This window comes from Zerene cesonia, chromosome 20 (genome assembly GCF_012273895.1).
Source record: "Zerene cesonia ecotype Mississippi chromosome 20, Zerene_cesonia_1.1, whole genome shotgun sequence".
NCBI lineage: Eukaryota > Metazoa > Arthropoda > Insecta > Lepidoptera > Pieridae > Zerene > Zerene cesonia.
In genome coordinates, this window is record NC_052121.1 from 5,458,629 (window position 1) to 5,472,358 (window position 13,730).

Below are 13,730 nucleotides of genomic sequence, written 5' to 3' on the forward strand. Positions count from 1 at the left end.
ATTTTCGAATTCTACAATCGAATTATACTTGCTTTAGCAGATGTTTCAGTTGATTGGCAATATTTTCATAGATGTTTTGTGAACACTAATTTTTCCTTATTGCAACTATAATATTGATATATGCCCAGCTATACATAATTTATTGCGTTTATTGGTTGTTTTTACGTAGCATTAATTATATTGATATAGTCATGAATCTAAGTAAGGCTGGCCTTTATCTTTCTCCTTTATTTGCCAGGTTAGGTTCTTGTTATTAACAGTACAATCTGCCTACATTGTTGTACAACAACACTGACGCGACATATTAGTGCGACGATATTAGTGTATAAAACCTGTATACATATGTAGGTACATAATAACTTCGTATTGCAAAATTATTAAGCAAATTACGTACAAGCGCATAAAATATTTATAGTATTCCACATGCAAGAACGAGTTACGTATTTCATTATCATACTTGAGTGGAGCAAAATGTGTTTTTAAAGGAATCTGGTTTGGTTTATTTTTCTTGAGCTCGATTTTTTCTTGGATTTGTGAGTTTTTGTATACGTTTATGCCAAATACACGTTTTGAAGACCGTAGGTAGGAGTTAGATATCTAGAATAAAAAAAGCCAATAGCTGAAGAGCTTGTTTATTTGCTTACTCGCTAATCTCAGACACTATTGAACACATTTGGATGAAATTTGGTACGGAGATAGTATGAGACTCGAGATGTGACATAGAATAGTTGTACGATATTCATATTTAAGGGAAAGGTCTGCCGACGTGAACGGGAACTATACCGGGAAGCCCCGGGACTATCTATCGTTTGTTTTGACTATGCAGGCAAAGCAATAAGCGGGAAGCTTGTAAAATAATACGTAAGTATATGTGTCTTTTATTGGTTGAATTTTTATCAAGTTAATGCTTGGAAGCAGGTGGACTTTCCTAGAATTTAAAAAGCAAAAGTTGAGCAATATTAATTATCATATAACAAATGACCATTGCACCAGCACAGCACAAGCAAAACTTCACTGCCATATAGATCCAGACAAATAATGTAAATTAAACTGGTACCAATCGTAAACCACTCACGGAAGAAGGAGCACTGGATTGTAAACACATAATTACATGAGTTCGTAATGTGCCCATTTTCAGTGTGCTACAAACAGTTGTATCTACAGCATTTGCAATTACATTCACTGTATCAGTCAAAATCAATATATTAATAATCAATTACTGATAAGATTTCAACTAAGAATTGAATAAGCAAATACGCTTATCAGTTCTGTTTGGTTTTACCAAGAAGTAACACACAATAATAATTGTGTATTTTTAGAGACTTTTTGTATTGTTTATTCAAGTGCGTAATCATGTGTTGTTGAATAATTAGAATAGAATGGGTAATTCTAAGTCAAAAAAAGTCCAGAAGGAGCCAGACAAATTCTTCGAGCGCGCTCGATGGAAGGAACAGAGAAACGAAGAGAAGAAGAAAAGGAATGCAAATCCTATGAACAAGAGAACTGCTGTGAAGGATCCACCTTTGAGTCCAACAGCAGTGCTCAATGGACCGACGCTCGGAAATTCACCATTGCCACCTTCTTCGCATGTAAGGTCATATGACGAAGAGGCTTTGGATCGTATGCGATACCAGTTAAATCACGACTCAGATGCCTTTTTATTGAATAATATCCTTTTGTCAGTTCAGTTTTTGGAAAATTATGAAAGGTATGTTTCAATGAAAATTAATTATGATATTTTATAAATGATGTAAAAAATGCGCTACGAATATTTTAAATAAGCTACATATTCTCTTGTTTAAGGAAATCGCTGCTTACTTCATATTTCTGTTTTTTTTTTTTTTTTGTGAAAATACTACCAATAATAAGGATAAATGGATGGAGTCCGAAATATTATTTATTTGCTTATTAGATCAATAAATATTGATAATCTCTAAGGCAAATCTGTATTGTTCACAATCAGCGATTATATGCTTCAAAGTTCTGATTTTTTCATAAAATCAATTTTAAAATGCAATTCATCATTTAGACCTTGCTAGGCTTCTTAGGTGGAGCCAAATTTTTTTACGAATAGTGATGATATGACCTGCTACGCTTTTAATGGTTTTATAAGCTAATATTAAAAAGTAAATTGGTATTTTTATGATGTAATATAATTAAAAGGGCCCGACCTCAAGGGCTCTCAAGGCTCTATTAAACTATAAAATATTATGTTGTATAAATTGTTAGAACTTTAATATTCCGACAGATAACGTTCCATATTAATGGATATGAAATAAAGGTTTAAGTAGCGATAAAGTTTCAAGAACATACTTATGATGATATCATTATCGTATATATATCATTAGCGGTGATTTCTTTTAATAATAAATCACGTTTCGATTGAAACCTATCTGTTTATTTCAATCTCATTTACATACGTCACGCCAATGCGTCATGTTGCATTTTTAATGCAAAATTCATTACAGGATCAAGCTGATTTTTAGATTATTAATTGCAATCAGCTGAAAGCTCAGATTACTGTATTAATTGAATTAGAGTACTGTTGTAGTTGCTTTAAATAGTTTAAAACGTTGATTAATTCTTAAGTTAACAATAAACAATTTTTACAATGTGTTTTTTTTATACTATAAGATTGTAGGGTGTTATAGGTTCATTTTATGAATTGATTAAATAAAACTACAAGATTAAAAGAAAGAAAGAAAGATCAATTTATTTTAACACACACAAACAAACATACATACATAAAAAAAAATATATGTTCAGTAGATTTGCATTCAAAGTATTTTATGGATATTTATATATTACACGAATAGAAAAGAGTAGTCATCCTGTAATCATAGTTCTTTCACTGGCGTAAATTACTTATAACAGATAGTGCCACATCGATAAGCTTTTATTTCTCTGTCTCTATGCAATAATCATACTTGGAAGAAAAAGACACAGTTATACGTTTTGTATTTATCGAGTCCCTGGTTTAATTAATTATAAAATCAAAAGAAACTAATTAAGAACTTTTACAATTTTAGAGAGGTCCAAGTAATCAAAAGCAATCCAATAAGTGAAAGACAGCATATCATGGACGAAGCTATGGTGCGACGACATAAACATGTTTTCTTCGGGGATAGACTCCAAGAATGTGTGCAAGATTACGTTTGCTATATAAAAAGTCGAGATCATTTAGAGCCGCTGGCGCCACCGCGGCTATACATAATTTATGATAACGTAGAGGCTAGTGAACCCGGCGATACATCTGATTATTGTGCTGTTCTTGATGCACCATTCTACAAACTACGTATCGAAGATTCCAAGGAACCAGGTATTGATAATTAAAAAAAGACACTTATCAATTTATGTTGTGATTAATACATAGATTGCGATATTTCCTTATGAATGTATAAATTATTTACAGGTTATGTAAATTTAAAGAAGTTGGAAGTATTAGAAAGTAACCTTTCCAAAGAAGCTGATTCCACAAATACTAAAAATGTGCCTTCTGACGATAGTATATACACTGATTCAGAAAAAGAGTCTAATGCTTCGGATAGTATGCCTTATCCAAGAAAATTACGAGAGTTAGAAGAAAATATACAAGTAAGACGTAATACTGAGATTGATATTGCAAACGGAAGTCCGTTTTCAGATGAAGAAATAAAGAAGAAATTGAGGAGAAAAAGTCAAATGATGTCTAAACATTTAGAACAACAGAAAACAGACTTAAATCATAATATAACTGTTAAATCACAGGAATCTACAACAAGAAAATCCATTTTAAAAAACGCTAATGAAAATAAAAGCAATACTGAAAATCATCTCACTGCTTTAGAAAATCTTCAAATTTTCGACGATACAGAAACTTCTGGTTATAGGTCTAACTCAAGTCGACAAACTGAATCGAGTGAAACGGAATCGGATTATGGCTATTCAACAATAACCGATTTAACGACACCGAAAAAGGTAGAACTGAGTTTACAGTCTAAAGATTCAGCCTCAACGGGCGTCTTACCCGATGAATGTTGGTTGACAATTAGTGAGAAAGCATTTGATTGGAGTGATGATGACGAAGAGGATGAAGCTGAAACAGCTTCAAAGATATCTTTTAATAGAAATCTATACGAAACGCACCATTATCTCAGCTCAGTAGCTTTCATGAATAACTTCGTGGACAATTTCATTATTAGTTTGGGTTCTGGTCTAGGGTTTCCCCAAGATTCAATTAATAATGCTTTAACACAAGGTGCAAGTGTGTACTGCAGTAGTTTAAGGAACGGTCTGAAAACATGCTATGAAATTTATCCGGCTCTCTTGGCTGCTTGGCCCAATGCCGCAAATCAGTGGATAATACGCGAAAGAAAGATAATACAAAACCCTAGAACTAATTTTAGTTATCAGTGGCCTACCAAATACATGGTTAGTAAAGCTCTCGGGTTTGGCTGTTTACTGGTTCCTGTAGGATTTCGCCCAAAGCGTGGGTTAAATCCAGACCAGAAATTACAATGGAAAGTAATATTTCCTGCAGCAGAAAGGTACTTAGAAAGTTGTTTAGCTCACTCTCATATGAGGTGCTATTTATTTATGTTAACTTTGCACAAAGCTTTTATGGAAAATGAAACATCTAAAATAGGCGTTGACGCAAGTCACATAAAAACTCACCTATTTTGGCAATGTGAAGATAACTACGCAAAGTGGCCAGAAGACAGGCTTGGTGAAACTCTTCGATTGTTCCTGCGGAGTTTTTATGTTCATTTTGGACGTTCAAGGTTGCCTAATTATTTCATTGAGAACTGTAATGAATTCAAAAGTGTACCAAAACCGTTACTTTTAAAAGTGCAACGAAAACTGGCTGATATTTTAGAAGCCCCAGTTATGCACTTGCTTTACGCATTAAATAAGATTAAATACATCAAAAAAGATTTTTATCCAGCATTTGATTGCCAGAGACTTTATCATATTTTAACATGTAAGAATCCACTGCGCATTATAAATCCGCAGCTACCTTTAAATATGAATCCCACAACATATTCATCTGACAGTGAGGATGAAAATATTCAAAATATTTGGGATAAAGCTAAAATTCATGATAAACACTATCAATGGAAAAAAGAAAGACAAAGGCAAATAAAAGAAAGAAGAAGAGAAAATTTAACTATTAAGAAATCTGGAAAAGTTCCAGGAAAGGAAAATGTTCACACAGAGATAAATAAAACTGTGAGTAAAGTAATTAGTGTGTTAGGTATTTGTGTGCGTGATTTTTGTGATTTGATAATGGATATTGATTATGATAATTTTGTTTGATGATTCCATAATTGTTTCTTTTTAGATAATTTTGTCGGCCAAAATGGAAACCGAGCGAAGGCGTTTAGTGTTTGAATTTTTTATTCCTCACTTTATTGCAATGGCTCGATCGAGTGAAAAGTTTGATGCTATTCGGCAAGCAGTTATTTATCTTGAACAAGCAAGACGACTTTGCATTCTATTGCGTGGAGAACCTGCAGGTGAAGCAACAGCCAATGAATATATCCACGTCATCCACGATAAATTAGCAGATTGTCAGAGAAAATTAGCTAACCAAGTTGGCTATAAGGTGTCGGTACGGGAAAATAGAAATGAGCGATACGTGCATTCAAATGTTATGCGGAAGCATCGACCAAAATACGAACATATAATTAATCAAGATTCTCCAACTGATAATTCAGGTATAGCACCATTTACTTTTGTAGACATTCATGTAGAAAAATCAAATCGCCAAGTCGAGAAATCTTTTTTGGAAATCGAAGGATTAGAGGAATCAAAATTATAGTATGCGCAGAAGTAATTTAAAGATTCAAGATCTCACTTAATAAAATAATTTTAAAAGTTTGACTTTACGGATATAAAAGTATAAAATATAAAAAAAAAATGTATTTTCTGGCTAATTTGCATGGATCATTTTATTATATAATGTACATATTGCTTTAGGAATTTATTTCTATGTAATTATTTGTCGTCGACTTTTCGTCCAAAGATATGTGAAAACAAATATTCTACATTTAAGTTAAGTTAATGTAAAATATTAATTATTATGAAAGTAATTTGATAAAATACAGTAAGTATTCCTTTTCTGATTATGATTTTTTTGGCGTATGTTGATGTGAAATATTTAAGAATCTCGCCTGATTATAAATTGATTTGTATTTCTACATACCTACCTACGCTTATAGACATATTTATTTGGCATTCCTAATATGAAAAATTTATGTTCTTAATGGTCAAGTTAAATATGTCAAAAATTAAATTTCATGTTGCATCTAATCCATGGTAACAGAAGTAAAGAATGGTTGATTCATTACTTTTCTGTGAGTTATTAATATCGTACCACGTATACGTATAGAGCTTCTACAATTTATATGACAATGTTTTATCAACTTAACACTAAATAATTATAGAGCTGAAATTAGAACATCATAAACTTTAAAAATTATATCTATCGCCGTATAATATCTGTATTGCCTTCATATTAACAAAAAAAAAAGCTAATTTTGTTAGCTTTATCACTTTAATGAGCTCATATTGTAAGAGTATTTAATAAAAGTCTTAGTTTTTAATATGTAAATTTTATTTATTTTTAACAAGATAAAAGAAGTTAAATAAGTGGATTTGCACTGGATACCATAGCTAGTAAAGCCATGCGCACATACATGCCGTATTCAGCTTGTCTGAAATAGGCAGCTCTTGGATCTGTATCAAATTCTGCTGATATCTCATCGACTCGTGGTAAAGGATGCATCACGATCATACGACGCTTAGCACGCGTCATCAGTTGTGGAGTAACAACCAGCAGGCCACGTATCTATAAAGTGATTGTAAATAAGTTGATAAATAGACAATATAAATAAAATCAAAATAACTTTACGAAACTGAAAGAAAGAAATTACCTTTTCATACTCTTCTTGACTCTCAAATCTTTCTCGTTGGATTCTAGTCATGTATAAAACATGTGTATCGCCTAAAACATCTTCCAGCTTATCGAATACCCTTTGAGATATACCTTTTTCAGACACATAATCCATTATGTGTTTGGGCATACCCAGGCCAGGCGGGCTCACGTATTGCAGTTGCACTTGATATAATGTCAATAAACGCGCGAGAGAATGGACTGTCCTGCCATTCTTTAAATCACCAACCATTGTTATTGTTAATCCATTTACTGTGCCGATTTCTTCTCTTATAGTAAAGATGTCTAATAACGCTTGTGTAGGATGCTCACCAACACCATCCCCTGCGTTTATTAAAGGCTTTCGGGAATGTCTTGATGCGCGCTGTAATTATTTAAAATGTTGTTAGTGTCATTAAAATATGATTAAATGAGTTCTGAAATTTAAAATATGTGAAAGAGTAATCGTATGATACTCACTGCGACTGCACCTGGTTCTGGGTGACGAAGCACTACGACGTCTGAGTAACTCGCCATAACAGCCACACTATCTTCTAAAGTCTCTCCTTTTTTAGCAGAAGAGTTTGTTGCATCTGTATGTATAACGGAACCTCCTAATCTTTGCATAGCTGCCGCAAAACTGCAACTTGTTCTTGTGCTCACTTCGTAAAATATAGAAGCCATGACTTTTCCTCGTAACAAATCATCCAGGAAACGACCTTTACTCACACTTGTTTTCATAAATTGAGCCAAATTGAATATGTCATTCATGGTTTCTTTGGTAAATGAATCAACAGTTAGTATACTTTTACCGAATAAATCATTACGTTGACGCTGTGGAGCGGCAACTTGAAGTGGATAAGAAGAACTATCGCATCTTTGTCTTGCTGGAGGAATTGCAGCGGGTAGTGGAGACATACTTCGAAATCCTGGTGCTTCATTAAAGTGAACATTTAATTTATTATCTGTTTTACCTTGTTCTATTTGATCCAAGTCGTAATCACTATATTTACTTATATCGAGAGAACTGTGAAATTCTAGTGCCGAGTTTGGTCGGCTCGTTTCCTTTTCTACCTTTTCAACAGCGTAGACAGGGAAAGTTTGCTTTTTCGGAGTGGGCCACTCACGGACATTTTGGCCAAATCCAGGTGGAACTAAAATTTTACCTTCTACATATGCAATTTCTCCTCGTAATGTAACACGATGAATGGCTCCACATACATGCATTCCTGCAAAAGGTGTCCATTTCGATTTTGTGAATTCCATAGCATCAGGTATAGTCCATTCGTAGTCCATATCAATCTCTACGTAGGTATTGGGTTGTTCAGGGAGATTAAATATTTTACGTGGGTTTCTGTGGAATTTATTTATTAAATCTTCCATAGTAAGACGTCCTTGATGAACAGCATTTAGCAATAAAGGTAAAATTGTTTCCAAGCCGGGATAGCCAGGTGGTGGTATTTCTGAGTTTTTCTCTTCCACCGAATGGGGCGCATGATCTGTAGCAAAAACATCTATAACATCCATATTTTTCCAAAGCTCTTCTTGATCTTCTGGACTACAAAGTACTGGCCTTACTTCAGCACGACCCTTACCAATTCTTTCTATATCATTTGTACTAAGGAACAGATGTTGAGGACATACTTCACACGTAACTTTAAGACCACGTTCTTTGGCGGCCTTGATTATTAAAATTTCTTCTTTTCTAGCCACGTGACAAATGTGAATTGGTCTATCTAGCAGGGATGCCATGAGAATAATTGCACCCGTCTTTTCACGTTCTGCATGTGCACAAATTGGCAACTTTTTAGGCCAATTTTGCAAATGTTTTTGCCAAATTGTCATATCATCAAGTTTAAGTGTGGTAAACGTCTCATTAAGATACATTTTTAATGCGGCTGCTTGAGGTGCTAATTCAGCTGCACTCTCAGAGTTACTTGTGGATGCACCAACAAATAATGCATAATCACAACGAGCACTTACACGCGATAGTGCTGACACCAGTTCGAAGGACGCACGGTCAACCACAGGAGGGTTCGTATTAGGCATAGCAAAGATCATAGTGATTCCACCAGCCAGAGCAGACGCCGTGCACGAGTCAAAGTCTTCTTTATAAGTAGCACCAGGTTCTCTTACATGAACGTGAACGTCTATAAAGCCGGGTAATTTTATAATGTTCCTTGATGTCATACAATCAGTATGTGTTTTCATAGGTGGCGCCCCACCACATCGTAGCATAGCCTAAAATAAAATATATATAAATAAATATCCTATATTTTCATCACTATTATATTATTACTACTAGATAGAGTAAAGCACTAAATATTAAAATAGATTTTAAGATTGAAATACTTGCTACTTCTTTAGCTTTGCTATTGATTTATTTTTTTAACACAAATAAAACAAAAATATGATACTATTTATCTGACTACGTAACAATGACAAACTAACTACATATATAAAATGTAATTGTGACTGACTGACTGTTTAATCTATCAACGCACAGGCCATAAAGCTAGATAAATCGGGCTGAAATTTTACATTAAGATAGCCACTATGTGTCGGTATCCGTTAAAAAGGATTTTGATAAATTCTAAAAAGAATAAAATAGGCGATTTAAGTTAGTACACTGAAAATTTATTTTGACCACGAGGGCGAAGTTGCGGGTATCAGCTGATAGACTATATTGTAATGTGCGTCGTAGCGTTTTTTCAAATTAATATTTCCGCGATTTTTACCTGTACTAAGAGCTTAGCGCATTTGACGTCTGTTACTAAGGGTACAGCATAGTCTACAGCCAGTCGTCTTGTTCTATATCCATGTGTTGAAAAGGAAGAAACCCGCCGAGCTCCTCCTCTCATAGGCAAATTAATTACAAGATCCAATTCGCGTCTGGCCATAAAGTCTGCTAAATGCATAAGTTCTCCATCTGATCTGGCATCGTCTAGATCGCCTATATGTTCAAATGTCCATTGTACACTTTCGACCTGAAATTAGATAATTACTTACCTAAAGGTGTTTACTTATTGAAATGTATTTTTAGTAGACTAAATGTTAAATAATTACATCTATTCCATGTTCCGTATAAAAATCTCCGGTGCCCATACTGGCATATAGTTTGTATCCCATCTTGTGTAAAATTCGAACACTTGGTAATAGTTCCATTTTGTGCTGAAAAATAAATTTCATATTTTTCATTAATATAATCATGTACAATATCCATAAATATCCTGAATAGAATTTTGAATTACCTTAAATGTACCAATGGAAAGCAGAATTGCTTTTTTTGGTATCCTAAATCCTGTGCTCATTAAAGATTTTAAATACGCTTCGTATCTATTCTCACCAAAACAAGCCACCTCTCCTGTTGATGCCATTTCTACTCCTAATGTAACATCTGCTCCCGATAGTCGTGAAAACGAGAATTGTGGAACCTTTACTCCTACTTTACCACAGCCACTCATAACATTTACAGGCTCCACAGGTATGCCTAGTATTACTTTTGTGGCCATAGCCACAAAGTCATGATCAAGCGTCTTAGAAACAAATGGAAACGATCTCGACACTCTTACATTACACTCTATAACCTTCAGTTCGTTGTCTTTGGCAATAAGTTGCATATTAAATGGTCCAGTAACATCTAAAGTTTCAGCTATAATTCTGGCAATATCTTTTATTTTTTCTAAAGTTTCATTATTCATATCTTGCGGTGGTGTCACTAATGTAGCGTCACCTGAGTGAACTCCAGCATTTTCGACATGCTCTGAGACTGCCATACAAAGAAGTATACCATCTACAGCTACAACATCGACGTCAATCTCCTTAGCATCTAAAATGTATTTTGATATAACCACTGGATGTTCTTTGCTTAATTTACTTGCTGATTTTAGATATGTTTCAAGTTCCTGATTTGAATATGCTACATTCATAGCTGCTCCACTCAATACGTATGATGGTCGAACCAAACATGGATATCCAACTTCTTCACAAAAATTGATAGCTGACTCGAGATCAGTAAGCTCTTTCCAGCGTGGTTGTAATATTCCTTTGCGATCTAACATTCTTGAAAATTTAAACCTATTTTCTGCATTATCTACCATATCTGGTGAGGTACCTAAGATAACTGCTTGTTGTCGATGTAAGTCCATAGCGATGTTATTAGGTAACTGTCCTCCCATACATAAAATTACACCATCTGGATGTTCAATGTTATAAATGTCCATTACAACTTCAAAAGAGATTTCTTCAAAATATAACCTATCGCTCATATCATAATCAGTACTAACTGTCTCTGGATTGTAATTTATCATTATGGTTTTCCTATTTTGATTTTTTAATTCTCTTAAACAACCTACAGCACACCAATCAAATTCAACTGAGCTCCCAATTCTATATACTCCAGAGCCCAGTACCATTATGAATTCACCTGGGAATTCTAAATCATGAATGCATCCATTATAAGTAAGGTATAAGTAGTTTGTGGAGGCTGGCCATTCGGCGGCAACTGTATCTATTTTTTTGACGAATGGAGTAATTTTATATTCTTCTCTTAATTTTCGCACTGCTAGTTCTGTAATTTTAATAGCAGCTGCAATCTGCTTATCTGAAAATCCGATTTGTTTAGCTTTTTTCAAAGAATTAGAAGTTATAGGTCCCTTTATAGATTCAAGAATTTCATAGTAATCTATTATGTTCTTCATCTTATTTAAGAACCAATGGTCAATTTTAGTAAGTCCATACAACTTTTCTACTGAGTAACCTGCTTTTAATGCTGCGGCTAAGATAAACATCCTTTTATCCGTTGGTTCTCTTAAATCATTGTCATTAACTTTTAAAATATAGGGATCAAAACCGTTAACATTTTCATCGACCATTCGCAACGCTTTTTGAAATGCTTCTTCAAAACTTCTACCAATTGCCATAACTTCACCAACACTTTTCATTGAGCTTCCAATTTTAGTACTAACTCGATTAAATTTGGCCAAATCCCATCGCGGAATTTTAACAACACAGTAATCTAAACTGGGTTCAAAACAGGCTGTCGTTACACCAGTAACAGAATTTTTTATTTCTGGAAGCGGAATACCTAAAGCCAATTTTGCAGCAACATATGCCAATGGATATCCAGTAGCTTTGCTAGCTAACGCAGAACTCCTAGACAATCTTGCGTTAACTTCAATTATATAAAATTCTTCGGAATTGGGATTCAACGCATACTGAATGTTACATTCGCCAACGATACCAAAATGTCTAATTACTTTTAGGGCTGTATTGCGTAACATGTAATATTCACGATTAGATAATGTTTGACTTGGTGCGACAACAATTGATTCTCCTGTATGAATACCTAAGGGATCTACATTTTCCATATTACATACTGTGATACAATTGTCATATGCATCTCTCACAACTTCGTATTCAACCTCCTTCCAACCCTTTAAAGACTTATCTATTATTAATTGTTCGGAATGTGACAGGGCTTGGTGGGCAAGAATTTTTAATTCTTCTTCATTATTTGCAAATCCTGATCCTAAACCTCCTAGTGAAAACGCTGATCGAGCCATTACTGGATAACCTATTTTCATGGCGGCTGTGAGAGCTTCTTCAACTGACGACACCGCTGCACTCGGCGCTACTTTTTCGCCAATTGCATTAACTTTTTCCGCAAATATTTTTCTGTCTTCAGTGTCTACAATAGACTGAATTGGAGTTCCAAGAACGCTTACATTATATTTGTTAAAAATGTTACTTTTTTCTAATTCAACTCCACAATTTAAGGCTGTTTGGCCGCCAAAAGTAAGAAGGACTCCTGTGGGGCGTTCTGCTTTTATAACTTGTTCAACGTATTCTGGTGTTATAGGTAAAAAGTAAACCTTGTCAGCTAATCCTTTCGAAGTTTGGACAGTGGCGATGTTTGGGTTTATTAAAACAGTTTGTATTTTTTCTTCTTGCATGGCTTTAACACCCTGAGATCCAGAATAATCAAATTCACCAGCTTGACCAATAGACAATCCACCGGAACCAAGGATAAGAACTTTTTTAGGTCTTTCTTGAAGTTTAGGAGTAAATTTAATTTTCTCTGTTATCATTTCGTTAACAATACCCTGCTTTTTATTTTTATACAATTTAACTAAATCAATAAAAACATCGAAAAGACATTCTAGGTCAGTCGGGCCAGCCGTGTGTTCGGGGTGAAATTGTACACTGAAGAATGGGTATAATTTATGACATATACCCTCATTTGTCTTATCGTTTTCATTTGTAAATAATATGTCCCAATTGTCTGGCAGTGTCTCAGCGTCGACAGCGAAACCGTGATTTTGTGACGTCATGAAGCACCGGCCAGTTCCATTGTGCGTACAAGGAAGGTTGTGTCCACGATTTCCGTAACTGAAAGATTTAAGCAATATAGGTGCATCACATATATTAAGTTGGTATTTATTGTCTTTTCTTTAATTACAAAATGTAAATTAATTCTTACCTTGTCTTGTATGTCTTGCAACCTGCCGCAGTCGCAAGTAACTGGTGACCTAAGCATATTCCAAATATAGGCTTTATGTTTTTTTGATCTTTGATTCGGAGCCGTAAATTTTCCACAGTAGCTTTGCAAACTTCTGGATCGCCGGGACCGTTACTAATGAATAGTCCGTCATAACTGCTTGCATCTAGATCATAATTCCATGGAACTAATACTACTTTTGCGTTTCTTTTTATCAGGCATCTAATTTGATTATATTTTAATCCACAGTCGACTGCCATAATAGTAATTTCTCCATTAGGATTATATATTCTGGGCGCCTAAAACAAAAATTTTTAT

The 13,730-nt window shown here is 34.3% G+C and overlaps 2 protein-coding genes across 3 annotated transcripts in view; one reads left to right on the top strand and one right to left on the bottom strand.

The window, feature by feature from the left end:
- LOC119835039 lies at positions 1-6,586 on the top strand. 2 transcript variants are annotated; one of them, XM_038359633.1, is made up of 5 exons: positions 1-861; positions 1,405-1,708; positions 3,030-3,319; positions 3,413-5,208; positions 5,321-6,586. In XM_038359633.1, the coding sequence occupies exons 2-5, from the start codon at positions 1,491-1,493 to the stop codon at positions 5,798-5,800; spliced, it is 2,784 nt and encodes a 927-aa protein (XP_038215561.1). In that variant the 5' UTR covers positions 1-861; positions 1,405-1,490; the 3' UTR covers positions 5,801-6,586. The 2 variants fall into 2 exon arrangements, with proteins under 2 accessions (XP_038215561.1, XP_038215559.1); XM_038359631.1 differs by lacking the exon at positions 1-861 and having other exon boundaries at positions 876-1,708.
- Positions 6,578-13,730, bottom strand: part of LOC119834857 (CAD protein) — a 25,141-nt gene continuing 17,988 nt past the window's right edge. Inside the window, exons 15-21 of the mRNA XM_038359375.1 lie at positions 13,395-13,711; positions 10,165-13,303; positions 9,980-10,084; positions 9,652-9,900; positions 7,394-9,154; positions 6,915-7,298; positions 6,578-6,829 (exon numbers count right to left, since the gene is read on the bottom strand). Of these exons, the coding sequence (XP_038215303.1) occupies positions 6,623-6,829; positions 6,915-7,298; positions 7,394-9,154; positions 9,652-9,900; positions 9,980-10,084; positions 10,165-13,303; positions 13,395-13,711 (6,162 nt within the window). The 3' untranslated portion in view covers positions 6,578-6,622. The remainder of the gene's footprint in view (positions 6,830-6,914; positions 7,299-7,393; positions 9,155-9,651; positions 9,901-9,979; positions 10,085-10,164; positions 13,304-13,394; positions 13,712-13,730) is intronic.

What these genes read in the sequence shown, in the direction of transcription:
- LOC119835039 (XM_038359631.1), top strand. Translation starts at nt 1,380, where the DNA reads ATGGGTAATTCTAAGTCAAAAAAAGTCCAGAAGGAGCCAGACAAATTC. An exon ending in TTTTTGGAAAATTATGAAAG is followed by an intron (nt 1,709 to 3,029) that starts GTATGTTTCAAT and finishes TTACAATTTTAG; the next exon opens with AGAGGTCCAAGTAATCAAAA. An exon ending in CGAAGATTCCAAGGAACCAG is followed by an intron (nt 3,320 to 3,412) that starts GTATTGATAATT and finishes AATTATTTACAG; the next exon opens with GTTATGTAAATTTAAAGAAG.